This window comes from Myxocyprinus asiaticus, chromosome 37 (assembly GCF_019703515.2).
Source record: "Myxocyprinus asiaticus isolate MX2 ecotype Aquarium Trade chromosome 37, UBuf_Myxa_2, whole genome shotgun sequence".
Classification (NCBI taxonomy): Eukaryota; Metazoa; Chordata; class Actinopteri; order Cypriniformes; family Catostomidae; genus Myxocyprinus; species Myxocyprinus asiaticus.
In genome coordinates, this window is record NC_059380.1 from 17,584,057 (window position 1) to 17,601,801 (window position 17,745).

Consider the following 17,745-nt stretch of genomic DNA (forward strand, 5'->3'; position numbering starts at 1 on the left):
TGGTCTGATGAAACAAAAATGTAACTGTTTGGCCATAATGACCAACGTTATGTTTCGAGGAAAAAGGGTGAGGCTTGCAAGCTGAAGACCACCATCCAAGCCGTGAAGCATGGGGGTGGCAGCATCATGTTGTGGGGGTGCTTTGCTGCAGGAGGAACTGATGCACTTCTCAAAATAGATGGCATCATGAGGAAGGAAAATTATGTGGATATATTGAAGCAAAATCTCAAGACATCAGCCAGGATTTTAAAGCTTTGTTGCAAATGGGCCTTCCAAATGGACAATGACCCCAAGCATACCGCCAAATTTGTAGCAAAATGGCTTAAGGACAACAAAGCCAAGGTATTGAACTAGCCATCACAAAGCCCTGACCTCAGTCTGATAGAAAATTTGTGGACAGAACTGAAAAAGTGTGTGCAAGCAAGGAGACGTACAAACCTGACTCAGTAACACATTTACATTTATGCATTTGGCAGATGCTTTTATCCAAAGTGACTTACAGTGTACTTATTACAGGGACAATACCCCTGGAGCAACCTGGAGTTAAGTGCCTTGCTCAAGACACAATGGTGGTGGCAAACCAGCAACCTTCTGATTACCAGTTATGTGCTTTAGCCCACTATGCCACCACCACTCCTAACACAAGTTCTGTCTGGAGGAATGGGCCAAAATTCCAGCAACTTGTGAGAACAAGTTAAATCATTTAAAGGCAATGCTACCAAATACTAACAAAGTGTATGTAAACTTCTGACCCTCTGGGAATGTGATGAAAGAAATAAAAGCTGAAATAAATCATTCTCTCTACTATTATTCTGACATTTCACATTCTTAAAATAAGTAGTGATCCTAACTGACCTAAGACAGGGAATGTTTTCTATGATTAAATGTCAGGAATTGTGAAAAACTGAGTTTAAATGTATTTGGCTAAGGTGTATGTAAACTTCTGACTTCAACTGTAATATCCACCTTTTCCTGAATGCGGAAGTTTTCCACGATTTGACTGTTTTCAGTTTCCGGTCTCCAGTGTTATCACTCGCATCGGTGTATATTCTTAGCGGAAATGTAATCTTTAAGGTATTACATTTGTAAAAAAAACAAAAAAACAAACAAAAAAAAACCTATCTGGCTGTATAATGCCGATACTTTACAGAGTCGGGATGACCATTTTTTTATTGACAATGCCTCACCTGAGTGTGTTGATTTCATGAAGCGTTGGTCTGAGGTTAGTTAAGTTAATATTACTATGAATTGTTATGACCGCCAACAACAGCACAAATACATTTTTACTCCAAAAAAACCCCCCAAAAAACAACGTAAATGGTTGTTGATCTCCATCTGGATCGCTCGTTTTGATAGTATTTAAAGTGTGTCTCGAGACCAAATACATAAAACTAGAATCATCATGGCTTGTGGATGAAATTGCCACTGCACCACCATATTGCTATGCCCAAACATCCAATGTCCCTACTGACTTAATAGGAAATCATCTAATTTCAGCGATTAAACTTTAGTCATTCAATCACCGATTTTATATCTGAAATCTGGATGTATATCCCTACAACGCAAACATCCTACACATGTAATTATTTAAAGTCGGGAACTTTTCCTATTTCTTGAAAGCCTGAGCGAGTTATGTATATCTGTATCAAACAGTATCCACCTCTAACAAACTTCATCAACGAACAGATAAGCTGAATGTAAACAAGTTCACTGAAACAGAGGTAAGATACAAACAGACATTTTCATCCTTTTTTATTGTGAACATCGAAATGTTTCGATCCAGTTCTACATACAGTGGTGCTCAAAAGTTTGCATACCCTGGCAGAAATTGTGACATTTTGGCATTCATTTTGAAAATATGACTGATCATGCAAATTTTTTTTTAATTTTATTTAAGGATAGTGATCATATGAAGCCATTTATTATCACATAGTTGTTTGGCTCCTTTTTAAATCATAATGGTAACAGAAATCACCCAAATGGGCCTGATCAAAAGTTTACATACCCTTGAATGTTTGGCCTTGTTACAAACACACAAGGTGACACACACAGGTTTAAATAGCAATTAAAGGTTAATTTCCCACACCTGTGGCTTTTTAAATTGCAATTAGTGCCTGTGTATAAATAGTCAATGAGTTTGTTAGCTCTCACGTGGATGTACTGAGCAGGCTAGATACTGAGCCATGGGGAGCAGAACAGAACTGTGAAAAGACCTGCGTAACAAGGTAATGGAACTTTATAAAGATGGAAAAGGATATAAAAAGATATCCAAAGCCTTGAAAATGCCAAGAAAGAGTAGACCAAGAAAGATTTCAGCCACAACTGCCAGAAGAATTGTTCGTGATACAAAGAAAAACCCACAGGTAACCTCAGGAGAAATACAGGCTGCTCTGGAAAAAGATGGTGTGGTTGTTTCAAGGAGCACAATACGACGATACTTGAACAAAAATGAGCTGCATGGTCGAGCTGCCAGAAAGAAGCCTTTACTGCGCCAATGCCACAAAAAAGCCCGGTTTCAATATGCCCGACAACACCTTGACACGCCTCACAGCTTCTGGTACACTGTAATTTTGAGTGACGAGACCAAAATAGAGCTTTATGTTCACAACCATAAGTGCTATGTTTGGAGAGGGGTCAACAAGTCCTATAGTGAAAAGAATACCATCCCCACTGTGACGCATGGGGGTGGCTCACTGATGTTTTGGGGGTGTGAGAATATGAATCCCATTAGAAATAAAAGAAATGTGTTTTTCCTGCTCACTCATGTTTTCTTTAAAAATGGTACATATATTACCAATTCTACAAGGGTATGCAAACTTTTGAGCACAACTGTGTATATATATATACACATATATATATGTTATATATATATAAACTTAGCAAAAAAATAAATGTCCCTTTTTCAGGATACTGTATTTTAAAGATAATTTTGTAAAAATCCAAATAACTTTACAGATCTTTATTGTAAAGGGTTTAAACAATGTTTTCCATGCTTGTTCAATGAACCATAAACAATTAATGAACATGCACCTGTGGAACGGTCGTTAAGACACTAACAGCTTACAGATGGTAGGCAATTAAGGTCACAGTTATAAAAACTTAGGACACTAAAGAGACCTTTCTACTGACTCTGAAAAACACCAAAAGAAAGATGCCCAGAGTCCCTGCTTATCTGCGTGAACGTGCCTTAGGCATGCTGCATGGAGGCATGAGGACTGCAGATGTGGCCAGGGCAATAAATTGCAATGTCCCTACTATGAGACGCCTTAGACAATGCTACAGGGAGACAGGAAGGACGGCTGATTTTCCTCGCTTTTGTGCTTTTGTGGGATCAGCTAGACTGTAAGGTGCAGGAGAAGTGCCCGACAAGACAGCCACATCTATGGCAATTGCTACAGGAAGCGTGGGGTGAAATGTCACCTGAGTATCTGGACAAACTGACAGCTAGAATGCCAAGGATCTGCAAATCTGTCATTGCTGCATGTGGAGGATTTTTTGATGAGAACTCTTTGAAGTAGTTTACTTCTTTTTTTAAAAAAACATTTTTTTTATTTTAATTTTTAACCTTATTAATGTCCTGACTATACATTGTGATCAGTTGAATGCCATAAACTACTTTGGTGAATAAAAGTACCAATTTCTTTCCATAAGAGCAAAATACGTACATTTATTCCACACTTTTGGCAGTCAGTGTGTGTGTGTGTGTGTGTGTGTATATATATATAATTATGATCAGCGATCCAGATTCAAAAAAGGCGGGTCACAGCGCCTGATTGACGTGCTAGACCTCTTTCACAGTCTGTGATGACGCGTTTCCACCTTATTTAGCAGCGTAAATCTAGCAAATTTTTATTATTAATGTATATTATCTTTTTTTATTGAGTGTAAGTTTATAACATTATGCTTTGTGTTATATTACTCTGGAATTAGTTTAAAAAACGAATAACCACAGCTGCGAGGGGGTTTCTATTACAGCTGCTGAGAGAATGACAGTAAATTTGGCATCTTCTCCCATCTGCCTTTCTTAATCCACCGCTCTCTATTTTTGCCTCTTCTGGAAAGTCAAACGTAATAGTGGATTTTTTTCTTTTGGTCTTGGAACAAATGGGTAAGTGAAAATAATATTTGCTGTGATCTCCCATTCACTGCTGTCAGTTTACCCTGCAAACGTTTACTTCCGCGTTCCAAAACCCGGAGAGTGAAAAAGGTCTATTTTTAATCTTGACGCGGACTAGACGAAATCAAGCATTAACAAGTGAAAATTATCAGTAAATAAAGGCCTTAATTTTCTGCCTGTTTCTCGCAAAGCGTACGGCTTTAGCGTATTACTGTTCAGTGTCGCTACACGGACGCCTTTCGCGGTTGCGCACTGTCTCCATGACAACAGCTGCGTCTCTCGAAGCGCATTTTAGAAAACCATGCAGGAAAAGACTTTACAATCGCCCTAACCTTGAAAAGCCACCAAATATGTTATTCATTAAGCTATTTTTTTTTAGCCAAGATTCAGAAACAGACTTGCAAAAACAAACCCAAACCTATCTTGTGCTTTCAGTAAAGCAAAATAATTATCAGTGATCTTCCCTAGTAAACAGTGAATGCTTTATTACAAAACATCATGAGACAAACAGTTATGACAACATTAAACACATTTATAAAATTATTATTTTATAAACACAAACCAAGATTTAAGAACTCGGACGATTCTGGAAAACCTTTAGCACAAGATATAAAGATGACTCATGTTGCGTCCTGTGAAGCTGTAGTGTGAATAGCAGTGCAGACTCTGCAGAGGGCACACAGTCACCCTGTCTTGTCTGAACAGGTATAAGAGTGGCTCTGGGTTCCACACAACAGGTTAAAATACAGCAAACACTTAATCCACAAAATCTAAAGTCTGTTATTATAAAGGAATAAGATGTCAAAACAGGGTCTGCATGACACCCAGATCTGAATACAATTCCTGTTTTACTGTAACTTAAAGGCTTGGTTATAGTTGACCATTTAACACATATTGCACTCAGGTTGCCATGCCAGCACTTGGCGTATTTACTGAACATGCAGCATGCAAATTGTTTGGCTGACATTCTAAAAAGTAAAAATTGAGTCTACTGTCTTTTTCACCAATATCTGTCACACATGGAATGCTTAAAATTTCAATAACACCGGATACAGTAGCCTGATGCATAAAGTAGCACAGAGACACAGAGTGGTTGCAATTAACTCAAACAAAACAAAGAAATGTTTCCTTTAGCTCGTAAAGCATGTGCGTGCTGTTCCTCCAAAGTTCCTATATAAATAAACAGTATCAATCAAGTTCAAACAAATTAACATCCAAATAACTTGCACCTTTTCATGCAATTTATAACAATGTGTGCAATAAAAAATACTGTACTATAGTTTCTGGCCCACTTGAATAAAAGGCCAAAATAAACAACACCATTATTATTACAGTAAAAAACAAACTAAAAACCTCCATCCCATAATTAATAACCATCTGTGTTTTGGAGGAAGGTCATGCATATAAACACATGAAAACATCCAGTCTGATGTGTGCAGTGTTAGTGAGATCAGCCTATTAAAAATGACATCATTAGTCCTAACTTTAACACAACTGTCCCAACACTTAAAGCCTCCCAACTCCGGTTCTGCACAGATTTGGCATTACATTAATCAACATATAAAAACAGTCCATACAGATCCCTTTCGCACAGTAGAAATCCACATGTATAAAAAATGTAAACATTATTCCAGGTACAAAAGCTTGTGAGCTCTCCACATAGGCCACAACAGTCCATGGAAAACTCTTGTGGGTTGTAACAGTGATTTCTGTGCACACAGATGAGTTCCCACCAGTATAATTTATGCAGTGACTGCATGCTTAATTTTACTAATTTGTTGCAATATTTAGTAGTATCTGTGAAATGGTTCAACACCCATGAATATTTGATTCATTTTTAGGTTTCCAATAATCTGACTTGGAACAAACATTCTCACTATTTGGAATGACTAAATAAAACATCCAACATGGGGGACCATAGTGAAAAAATAATCAGTAAAAAGTTTTACCTTTAAAGTTAATGTTACCTATTCATGTTAAACAAGATGAACGCAACTAGTAAACAAAATGTCATAAATCCAAGTCTAGTTTGAAAAGGGACTGCTAAATTAAAATCAACATCAGACATATCACTAAGCACAGAGCATCAGGGAGGGACTTTGTTTTAAAATGATTATGTAAATTAATAAAAAAAAAAAAAAAAAAAAAAAGAAGATTTGGTTTGATGCCTGAAATACATGTAGACATTAAATTATATGACCTTTTTGGACCAACCTGCATGTTGAAATTACTATTTCAAGTGATTTGTGGGGTTCCCACCGTTTCAACCCTAACAGTAGACACACTTAGTCCTTTTTTTTTTTTTTTTTAAGAAGTACAAATTATTTAAAATGTCTTGCTCTGGCATCTCTTTGAGATTCTGTGGAATTATATATAAAAAAGGCCACATGACAATTTCATTCAAACATCTTTGAACTAGTAGCTTTTAAATCAGACACAAAGTTGGTGCAAAAATGAAAAGTTTGAGCTCTTGGAGGATGAAATGGATTCAAAGCTTTCATACATTTTCATAGAAAAATCAAGTAATTAAATTTCTCTCAGTACCTCTCAGATGTGCATCAGAAATTAAAAGAGCATAAATATTCCCTACATAAGATTAGCTTACTCCAATTTACATGTTTAAGGAATACTTCAGCCAAAAATTAAAATACTGTCGCCATTGACTCAGAAAAGTAAATAATTACAGAATTTTCCTTTTTGGTAGAACTATTCCTTTAATAAAATACATAAACTCAATTGTTTTAATTCTGAGTCAGAACAAACATCTCTGAGAAGCCAGTGCAGATTAAGCTCTCCTTCACTCATTTATCTCTCTTTCAGTTTGTCTTTCTCTGGACTCTGGTGCTTCTTTTCTGGCTTTAATGCATCTGCATTCATCTCAGTGGTTTCATGTACAGCTGCTGAGGCATGTGGCGCGTCTCTGGCAGTGCAGTCTGCCTGAGGTTCACCCTGACTCAGAGTGTGTGAGATGCTTTCCTTTTCCTCTGCCTTTTCCTCCTCATCCGAGCAAAGCCTCCGGTCATCAGCCTCTTCACTCTCTGATCCTTGTACAGCGATCTGAGGAACCAGGGGATTCCTCCTCGCCACAACCTCGTCGTCTGACTGCATTTCGCCCATCATCCGTTCTGACTGCTTGGGTCGTGCGCCAGTTGACGTGGTCGTCTGAGCAGGGATTTGGGGAGCTCTGTCATCTGGCTCGTCGAAGCTCACTTCTTGCACAGCCTCCTGTTTCTTGAAGGAATCTCGGCGCTCTGAAAGATTAAGTTTGCGCATTACGACGATCTGTTCCATTCGCTCACCAGGCCAGTCCCGCAGTCTTTGCGCACACAGGTACCCACCCAGCCTACTGTGATCCGCTGTATATACTGGCCCCTCTGCCTCAACGTCCCCTGGTACGTCCAGCTCACAATGGGGGACCTCCAGTGCGTGTCTGCGTGTGGCCTTTTTATCAGCGAATAAGGCGCCTGAAAGTTTCTCTGCAGACTGGACTCTCTTCAAAAGAGGGGAACGGGGAGGTTCTGCACTCCTGGGTCTGACCACGTGCCGAATGATGGTGGGGGGAGAGAGGGTCTTGCCGTGGAAAGAGTGGTAGAGGGTTTTGGACATGCTCGGTAAGGGAGAAGGGGAGCGCTGGGGGGAAAGGGCCTGTGGCGAGGAGGTGCAGGCCAGTGGAGAGGGTGGGATACTGCTGGTGGACTTCCGTCTTCCCACTTTAGTGTAGCGCTGGTTGCTGAGTTTGGAGCTGAGGCCATGCAGTGAGCTGGGTCGCATCTGGACTGCTGGTGAACTTGGGGAGCTGGAGCAAGGAGAGGCGTTCTGGGGGAGGTTGGCATCTACATGGATGGCAATGTTACAGTTTGTTACACGCAAAAGATAATTTTTTATTTGAGAGTGCATCTTATGCGTGAGTGTAGAATTTATTACTTAAAGGTAAACATTTGTTTTCAGTCGAAATGAACCCAAAAGACAGTTCAATAATATTTTTACAGTAAGAGTCAAAAGATTTGACCCACATGAATAAATTTGTTCCTCGTGATCTTATAAACCTTCTAAAGGCTAATCCTCAAAGGAAAAGTTCAACCAAAAATGAAAAATTCTCTCATCATTTACTCACCCTCATGCCATTCCAGGGGCCTATACCATGAAACTTGTTGAACAAACTCAGGATTCCAGGATTGGTTTCGAGTTGACAAAACCAATTGGTACCATCAACTTCCTCTGTCAACTCAGGCTTGGATCCCGATTTCAAGATTAGTTTACGCAGTGTTTTAATCCATATCTGCAGAAGTGATATGATAGATGTGGGTGAGAAAGATCAATATTTAAGTCCTGTTTTGCTAGAAATTCTTCTCCCTGCCCATTAGGGGGCGTATGCATGAAGAATGTGAATCACCAAAAACAGAAGAATGTGAAAGTTAGTGGAGATTGAGCAGGAAGGAGAATTTATAGTACAAACGACTTAAATATTGATTCGTTTCTCACCCACACCTTTCATATCTCTTCTGAAGACATTTAAACACTGGAGTCTTATGGATTATATTTATCCTGCCTTGTGTGATTTTGGGAGCTTCAAAATTGTGTCACCCATTTTGGTCCATTGTATGGACCAAAAGAGCTGAGATATTCTTCTAAAAATCTTCATTTGAATTCAGCAGATGAAAGAAAGTCATGAAGGTGATTAAAGTGAGAGAATTTTCATTTTTGGGTGAACTAATATTATTTTTAATATTATATTATTTATATTTTCATAGACATTTTATATGTTAGAGTAGGTCAATGAAAAACAATTATAGTGTATTTAAATAAAATACAAGACTCCATCTGCCAATAATTTAACATTCTGTTGTGCGCTTTAAGAGACATGGGGGAATAACTTCACTGCATCAGAGATGTCACTTACAGCTGACTGGTTCAGCATCTGTTACCAAGAACAAAATGTTCCACGGAGCAGGTTAGCCGTGTAGCGTAAGTTACTGCAGCGATGAACACTGGTAAAGGACGATCCACTTTCATTGTACCTTTTCATGGTTGGAACCACTGAAATGGTTCATGGTACATGCCCCTGATGTGTTTGACTTTCTTTTTTCTTCTAAACACAAAGTTTGTTTAGAAGAATATCTCAGCTCTGTAGGTCCAATTAAAGCAAGTGATAGATTATTTCTGCGCCGCCTTTATGTGCTTTTTGGACCTTCAAAGTTTTGGCCACCATTCTCTTGCATTGAATGGACCAACAGAGTTGAGATATTCTTCTGAAAATCTTTGTGTTCTGCAAAAGAAAGTCATACACATCTGGGACAGAATGAAGGCGAGTAAATGATGAGAATTTTTTGGGTGAACCATCCCTTTAAATGCTTTAAATTATTTTGTAGATATGTTGTGCCTAGGTATGAATTTCTTTACAAATCTAAAATTCTAATAATAATAATAAAAAAAAAAAACACTAACAAATTTATTAAATGGATGAGTTGGTCCAGACAGTAAAGGAAAAGCAGATAGCTTAATTTGCTAGCTTACATGGAAACTCCTTCAATATTAGGTGTGGGTGATATACAGTTTAGGAAATATGCCAACCCGTATCAACTTTCATCATTGAAATGTCAACCGGTATGAATTTTCATAATCGAGAATGCTTTCTATCGGAGATATGCATAATGTTGATGTATGGAAGGGAATGCGCGTTCCGCATTTACACAAGCAAGAATGCTGCTGTACTGAATACGTTTTCATCAGTGCTTTCATGTATACCATGATGCTCTGCTGTGCAACACTTTTTGACCAAAAACAACTCCACTGTTGTGTTTTAGATTGTGCTGTACAGATCTGTATAGAAGCACTTTCTCAAGATTTTTACAGAAGTTTTTGAATTATTTTCTGTAAAAATTTATTTATTGACATATATTCAAACAAAAATTAAGAATATCGTGATACAGGTTTTGCTTATATCACCCAACCCTATTCAATAATGTTTAAAAGTATCTCGGGAGGGGGGGGGGGAAGTGAGTAGGTCTGTTTTAACTTTTGACTTGTAGTGTTTATGTCAGACTTCTCCTAAGGTAAATACCATAAGCAGAATTAATCCCACCAACATTTTTATGTATCAGGTCATACCAGTGGTGTGGTCAGAGACAGGGCTTTGGGAGGGTGTGGTGGGTCCAGAGGAAAGGCTGTGTGTGGGAGACCCTGGCAAACTCTCACTGGAAGACACAGAATGGTGCAGTCCAGAGGAGAAACTCCGGCTACCGTGCATGACAGTGCTCTGTTTAGACAGCTTCTTCAGTACACCACGCCTCCTGGGTTAACACAAAATTGTTCTTCGTATAAAACTGTTCTGAATGTCTCGATGCTCATCTGTTACAACTTTTAAAAAATGATAGCATTAAAATGCAAGACTTCTCCTGACCGGTCCTGATTGTCCCTCCACTTGCTTCTCTTGCTGCGCCGGGCCATCTTTCCCTTACAGCTGCTCTTACGCGCTGGCCCGATCTTAATGGACGTGTCCTCCAGGGCGATGGTCTGCAGGGCCACCTGGTTTCCACTCTGCACATTAAGAGAAAGAAAATTTGATGAAGCTGTTTGACACACATCAAACGCATGCATTATCTTTGCACTCTTGCACACTGTTGTTATGTGGGCGTGGCCAAGCGACGTCTGTGGAGAGCGAAGCCGGGAGAGGAAGAACGGTAAGGATTGACACCTGTGGGAAACTCTAACAGCTGGAAAGGAATAAAAAAGGGAGTCCAGACCGCCAGAAGGGAGAGAGAGAGAGAGAGAGAGAGAGACGCATGCAGAAGTGTTCGTGTGTGTTCACACTGTGCTGAAAAGCAAACAGTGGTGAAAATATTGGAAAGTGTGTGAAAATAAAGACTGGTGTTGAACGTTTACCAGGCCCTCGCTTTCTCCTTGAGAAGAAAGCTAGAGATCTATCACACACACTTTTTGCTCGAGCAAGACAGTTCAGCATTCTTTTAACTGCTCAAGTAAATCTCAGCATCACCTTCAACAACGGAGTATTCCCTACAGGGGATTTCCCTCTGAAGCAGACACGAGACGAGACCCTTAGGCACACCTTTGACCAAGTGAAAGTGACTGATGGTCATTGCCTCCAGCCAGGCATTGCACTTGCATATCTGTATTTTTCAGTTATCAAGGATTGGTTGTATCGAGTGATGCAGGACACTCAGACAAAGGAGGATACAACCCAGTTGTTAATACTGTGGAGCCGTCGGGAAATGTTATTCCAGATTGCTCATTATAATCCGATGGTGGGTCACTTAGGGCAGGAAAAGACACTGAACCATCTCATGGCCCATTTCTATTGGTCAGGCATTTACGGGGATGTTCTCAGGTGGTGTGCGGCATGCCGTGAATGTCAGCTGTTGAATCTGCCGGCCACCCCAAGAGCGCCACTGCACCCCCTTCCATTTATCGAGGTCACCTTCGAAAGAATTGGTATGGACCTCATCGGGCCATTAGAATGGATGGCACGTGGGCATCGCTTTGTGTTGGTTCAGGTGGACAACACAACGTGATATCTGGAAACAGTGCCTCTGCACAACATTTCAGCAAGAAGTCTTGCAGAGGGCACTCTTCAGAATCATCTCTCGAGTGGGGATTCCGAAAGAAATCCTCACCGATCAGGGCACTACGTTTATGTCACGTACACTACGCAAACTATACACATTATTGGGAATTGAATCGATTCGGACCAGCGTTTACCATCTCCAAATGGATAGCTTGGTCGAACGATTTAAATCAGACCCTAAAGAATATGATTTAAGGAATCATATGGAAAATTGGGAGGAAGGACCTTCAAACAGCAAAAACGAAATTCAATACTTTCTTGACCTGAGAGCAAAACTCCACACACTGGGGAAATTAACACAGGAGAATTTGTTTCAGGCTCAAGAATGTCACGCCTGGCTGTATAATAGGGGTACTTGACTACGGGAATTTACACTGGGAGATAAATTCCTTGTATTGCCCCCACCTTGATCTCTAAATTACTCGCCAAGTGGCAAGGACCCTTTGAGGTCACACGGCGAGTTGGTGAAATCAATTATGAGGTGAAACGAACGGATAGAGGCAGAGCACGTCAGATTTACCACCTCAACCTCCTAAAACTGTGGAGAGAGGTGGTCCCCGTGACTTTGGCAATGGTGGTTCCGGAGAGGGAGGAGCTCAGACTGAAGGTGAACTTAAAAGCCACTGACTGACTCACCACGTTCACTTGTGGAGACCACCTCTTACCATCTCAAGTCACAGAGGTTTTTGACGCTTCCGTTTGGTTTATTTGAGGCCCTGGCTACGTTTCAGCGGCTCATAGGCCGAATCCTTAGACCGCACGCTGCTTAAGCGTTGCCCATTTAGATGACATCATTATTTACTGTAATGATTGGTAGCGACACCTGCAGCATCTGAGGGCCGTCCTGAGGTCGTTGAGACGGGCAGGACTCACAACAAACCAAAAGAAGTGTGCAATTGGGTGGGTGGAAGTACGGTATCTGGGCTTCCACTTGGGTCACGGGCAGGTGCTGCCCCAAATTGATAAAACTGCAGTGATTGCAGCCTGCCCAAGACCTAAAACCAAAAAGGAGGTGAGACAGTTCCTGGGGCTGGTTGGCTATTATCGCAGGTTTGTGCCTAATTATTTGACTGTCACCAGCCTGCTGACTGATCTGACTAAAAAGGGGGCACCAGATCTGGTCCAGTGGATGGAGCCGTGTCAGCAGGTGTTCACACAGGTGAAAGCTGCACATGCACCATTCGGACCATGCCCCGCTCCAGTGGCTCCATCGCATGAAGTATACCAACGCGCGGATTACCCGTTGGTATCTAATCTCCAGCCTTCAAGGTGGTCCACAGGCCGGGAGCGCAGATGGCTGTGGCGGATTTCCTCTCTAGAAATGGGGGGGGGGGGTCACAGTGGGTGATGGGAGTTTGTGGTGATGTGGGTGTGGCCGAGCGACGTCTGTGGAGAGCGAGGCCGGGAGAGTAAGAACAGTAAGGATTTACACCTGTGGCAAATTATATCCAACAGCTGTTCTGTGTTAAAGTGAGAGCTGGAGAGGGATAAAAAGGGAGTCCAGGCCGCCAGAGGGGAGAGAGAGAGAGAGAGAGAGAGAGAGAGGGAGAGAGAGAAAGGCATGCAGCAGTGTTCATGTGTGTTCATGTTGTGCTGAAAAGCAAACAGTGGTGAAAATACTAGAAAGTGTGCGAAAATAAAGACTTGTGTTGAACGTTTACCCGGCCCTCGCTTTCTCCTAGAGAAGAAAGCTAGAGATCTATCACACACACTTTTTGCTCGAGCAAGACAGTTCAGCATTCTTTTAAGTGCTTAAGTAAATCTCAGCATCACCTTCAACAGAAGCTCCATCATCTCTGTGTGCACAAGACCCTGCACAGACTCTCCATTCAGATGAGTGATCAGATCTCCTGCTCGGAGGCCAGCCTCATGAGCAGGGCTGCCCTCCTCCACACCCTGAGAAAGACACAGAGAGAGAACAGAAAAAAAGAGCAAGTGAAATCAAAATAAGTAGAACGATTATTCCACCTTTGAAGCTCAGTTACTCTAGCAATTTGGTATTGATGCAAGGGTGTATCAACCATTACTAAATTCCCCCCTTCACTTTGAGAAATAACCATTATATTTTATGGTGCAAAGAAAACAACTGTAGCCAGCCCCTAAACCACCTCTGCCAAACTCTTTCTTTCTTTCTTTCTACCCACACTTCTTTCTTGCTTGCTTATCAGTCGATCTGTTATGTATCTCTATTTGGTCCTTACAGCATACCCCTGTTTTGATGAGCGGAGGTTTTTGAACAGAAGTTCACAATTTGTTTTGTGAATTTCTTTGAGTACATAAAAACCAGCCTATTCTAAGTGCGTTTCTGTTTAACACTGCTTGCTTCTCACCGAGACCATGTGGTGTATGGTGTAGATGTCACTGGTCCCCATGTAAACACGAATGGTCTGCAGGGTGAAGCCGTATTTCTTCCCAGAGCTGTGGATGATGATGGGTGGGCGGAGCCTGCTGATGCCAAGGGACAAGTCTCGGTTGGGGGAGGAGTCTCGGGATGATGGGTTAGAAGAAAATGAGCGAGGGGAAATGGATCGAGCCTGCAGGCTGCCACTCCCATCATCTGGAGAACAAGGAGGTAACATCAATGTCACTAATTAGCTCATATGACAAGTGACCTAGAAATACTGGAGCATCTTAAATATATGAGGTAAGGTGCCATATTTGTGCTATGGTAACTGTGTTTGCTTTCTGACCTGGTGTGATAATGAGTGAGAGAGTGGACGCTGAAGCAGACTTGGGGACTTTGCGCCCAGGTGAGAGGCGCTGCCTGTCAGGCATCTCCAGCTGGTTCCCAAAGCACTGAGGACTTCCTTGTTCCCTTGGTGACGAGTGTTTTGTTCCAGTGCTGTTGCTACGTAGTCTGATTCGCCGCAGGTTGGATACGACGACTTCAGCTGCAGGATTAAAGGGTTTACCTCAGAACACATCTCCACCCAAACACATTTAGCACTGGCACAAATGCACATTATGGCTAAATATAACATAATGGGAGGATGAAAGTTTCTACAAAAATATGCAAATTGCTGATGAAAATTTGGGTGCCAGTTCATAGTTGTTGTTTTTTATTATAAAATGGTTAGGTCAGACAGATTCTGATTGGATGAGCCACATTTAAAACAGTTGTAAAATGACCATAAAAACACACCTGTGAAAGCACATTCTATTTTAATGCTCCAATTGCAGTGTTGTTTGGCAACCGAAGATGGCCGACAGTTAGGATTATACTACTATATTACTAGTTCATTAATTGACTTGAACGCAGCTGTACACTATAGCAAGGTAAATGGCACCGATGAGCAAAATGGAAGACCATACCAAATGTTATTTTTGCGTTTCCTTTTGCTTCAACACAAAAGAAACAATCCACTATTAAGTTTACACAACTTTCCAAAAAATGGTAAAAAAGGGATGTAAGCAGTCAGAAAAATTCCTGAATTTCCTGTCACTCGGTTAGTAGAGCTTGAAAAAAAGAAATACGATTAAATAAATTACATGAAGTATTTATATTACTATATTATTATTTATATACAAGTATACATTAGGTTTTAGGCTTGCTGGACACTAGCAACAGCACGTAATGTGAATGTATTCTTGCGTTCAAACACTGCCGGATGGAACGCAATTCCGAATGCAGGGATCTCGAGACGTTTTCCAAGATTCAAACTACATTTAACTTGACACAGTAACCTAAAAACACAGTTTGACTAATTACTCAGCATATCATGTAATTAATTTGATTTAAAATTGTAATCAATTGACAGCCCTTATTTATATATATATATATATATATATATATATATAAACTCAACAAAAAAAAGAAACGTCCTCTCAATTTCAACTGCTTTTATTTTCAGCAAACTTGTGTAAATATTTGTATGAACATAAAAAGATTCAACAACTAAGACAAACTAAAGTTTCACAGACATGTGAATAACAGAAATGGAATAATGCATCCCTGAACAAAGGGGGGGGGGGGTCACAATCAAAAGTAACAATCAGTATCTGGTGTGACCACCAGCTGCATTAAGTACTGCAGTGCATCTCCTCCTCGTGGACTGCACCAAATTTGCCAGTTCTTGCTGTGAGATGTTACCCTACTCTTCCACCAAGGCACTTGCAAGTTCCTGGACATTTCTGGGGAGAATGGCCCTAGCCCTCACCCTCCGATCCAACAGGTCCCAGATGTGCTCAACGGGATTGAGATCCGGGCTCTTCGCTGGCCATGGCAGAACACTGACATTCCTGTCTTGCAGGAAATCACGCACAGAATGAGCAGTATGGCTGGTGGCATTGTCATGCTGGAGGGTCATGTCAGGATAAGCCTGCAAGAAGGGTACCACATGAGGGAGGAGGATGTCTTCCCTGTAATGCACAGCGTTGAGATTGCCTGCAATGACAACAAGCTCAGTCCGATGATGCAGTGATACACCGCCCCAGACCATGACGGACCCTCCACCTCCAAATCGATCCCGCTCCAGAGTACAGGCCACGGTTTAACGTTCATTCCTTCGACGATAAACGCGAGTCTGACCATCACCCCTGGTGAGACAAAACCGCGACTCGTCAGTGAAGTCCTGTCTGGTCCAGTGAAGGTGGGTTTGTGCCCATAGGTGACATTGTTGCCGGTGATGTCTGGTAAGGACCTTCCTTACAACAGTCTAGCTTCTCTCAGCCTATTGCGGACAGTCTGAGCACTGATGGAGGGACTGTGCATTCCTGGTGTAACTCGGGCAGTTGTTGTTGCCATTCTGTACCTGTTTGGCAGGTGTGATATTCGGATGTACCGATCCTGTGCAGGTGTTGTTAAACGTGGTCTGCCACTGCGAGGACGATCATCTGTCCTTCCTGTCTCCCTGTAGCACTGTCTTAGGCATCTCACAGTATGGACATTGCTCTTTATTGCCCTGGCCACATCTTTCTTTTGGTGTTTTTCAGAGTCAGCAGAAAGGTCTCTTTAGTGTCCTAAGTTTTTATAACTGTGACCTTAATTGCCTACCATCTGTAAGCTGTTAGTGTCTTAACGACTGTTCCACAGGTGCATGTTCATTAATTGTTTATGGTTCACTGAACAAGCATGGAAAACATTGTTTAAACCCTTTACAATAAAGATCTGTAAAATTATTTGGATTTTTACAAAATTATCTTTAAAATACAGTGTCCTGAAAAAGGGACGTTTCTTTTATAGTTTATATATACACCGATCAGCCACAACATTAAAACCACCTGCCTAATATTGTGTAGGTCCCCCTCATTTTTTGCTGAGTTTATATATATATGCTAAATCAATATATGAATAATATTAAAGGTGCTGTAAGCGATTTTTTTCATGGAAACGTATGCAAAAAAGTTCCTACTCCCTTAAAGATATTAATGAAATACAGGTGCATCTCAATAAATTAGAATGTTGTGGAAAAGTTCATTTATTTCAGTAATTCAACTCAAATTGTGAAACTCGTGTATTAAATAAATTCAGTGCACACAGACTGAAGTAGTTTAAGTCTTTGGTTCTTTTAATTGTGATGATTTTGGCTCACATTTAACAAAAACCCACTTATTCACTCTCTCAAAAAATTAGAATACATCATAAGACCAATAAAAAAAACATTTTTAGTGAATTGTTGGCCTTCTGGAAAGTATGTTCATTTACTGTATATGTACTCAATACTTGGTAGGGGCCCCTTTTGCTTTAATTACTGCCTCAATTCGGCGTGGCATGGAGGTGATCAGTTTGTGGCACTGCTGAGGTGGTATGGAAGCCCAGGTTTCTTTGACAGTGGCCTTCAGCTCATCTGCATTTTTTGGTCTCTTGTTTCGCATTTTTTGGTCTCTTGTTTCTCATTTTCCTCTTGCCAATACCCCATAGATTCTCTATGGGGTTCAGGTCTGGTGAGTTTGCTGGCCAGTCAAGCACACCAACACCATGGTCATTTAACCAACTTTTGGTGCTTTTGGCAGTGTGGGCAAGTGCCAAATCCTGCTGGAAAATGAAATCAGCATCTTTAAAAAGCTGGTCAGCAGAAGGAAGCATGAAGTGCTCCAAAATTTCTTG

The 17,745-nt window shown here is 41.0% G+C and overlaps 1 protein-coding gene across 13 annotated transcripts in view; it reads right to left on the minus strand.

The window, feature by feature from the left end:
• Positions 1–4,583: 4,583 nt before the first annotated feature.
• Positions 4,584–17,745, minus strand: part of LOC127428135 (microtubule-associated serine/threonine-protein kinase 3-like) — a 55,407-nt gene continuing 42,245 nt past the window's right edge. For all 13 annotated transcript variants that reach the window (XM_051676246.1, XM_051676245.1, XM_051676244.1 and 10 more), the window contains 6 exons: positions 14,390–14,590; positions 14,030–14,256; positions 13,473–13,595; positions 10,518–10,654; positions 10,226–10,407; positions 4,584–7,950 (listed from right to left, as the gene is read on the minus strand). In XM_051676246.1, the coding sequence (XP_051532206.1) occupies positions 6,923–7,950; positions 10,226–10,407; positions 10,518–10,654; positions 13,473–13,595; positions 14,030–14,256; positions 14,390–14,590 (1,898 nt within the window). In that variant the 3' untranslated portion in view covers positions 4,584–6,922. The remainder of the gene's footprint in view (positions 7,951–10,225; positions 10,408–10,517; positions 10,655–13,472; positions 13,596–14,029; positions 14,257–14,389; positions 14,591–17,745) is intronic.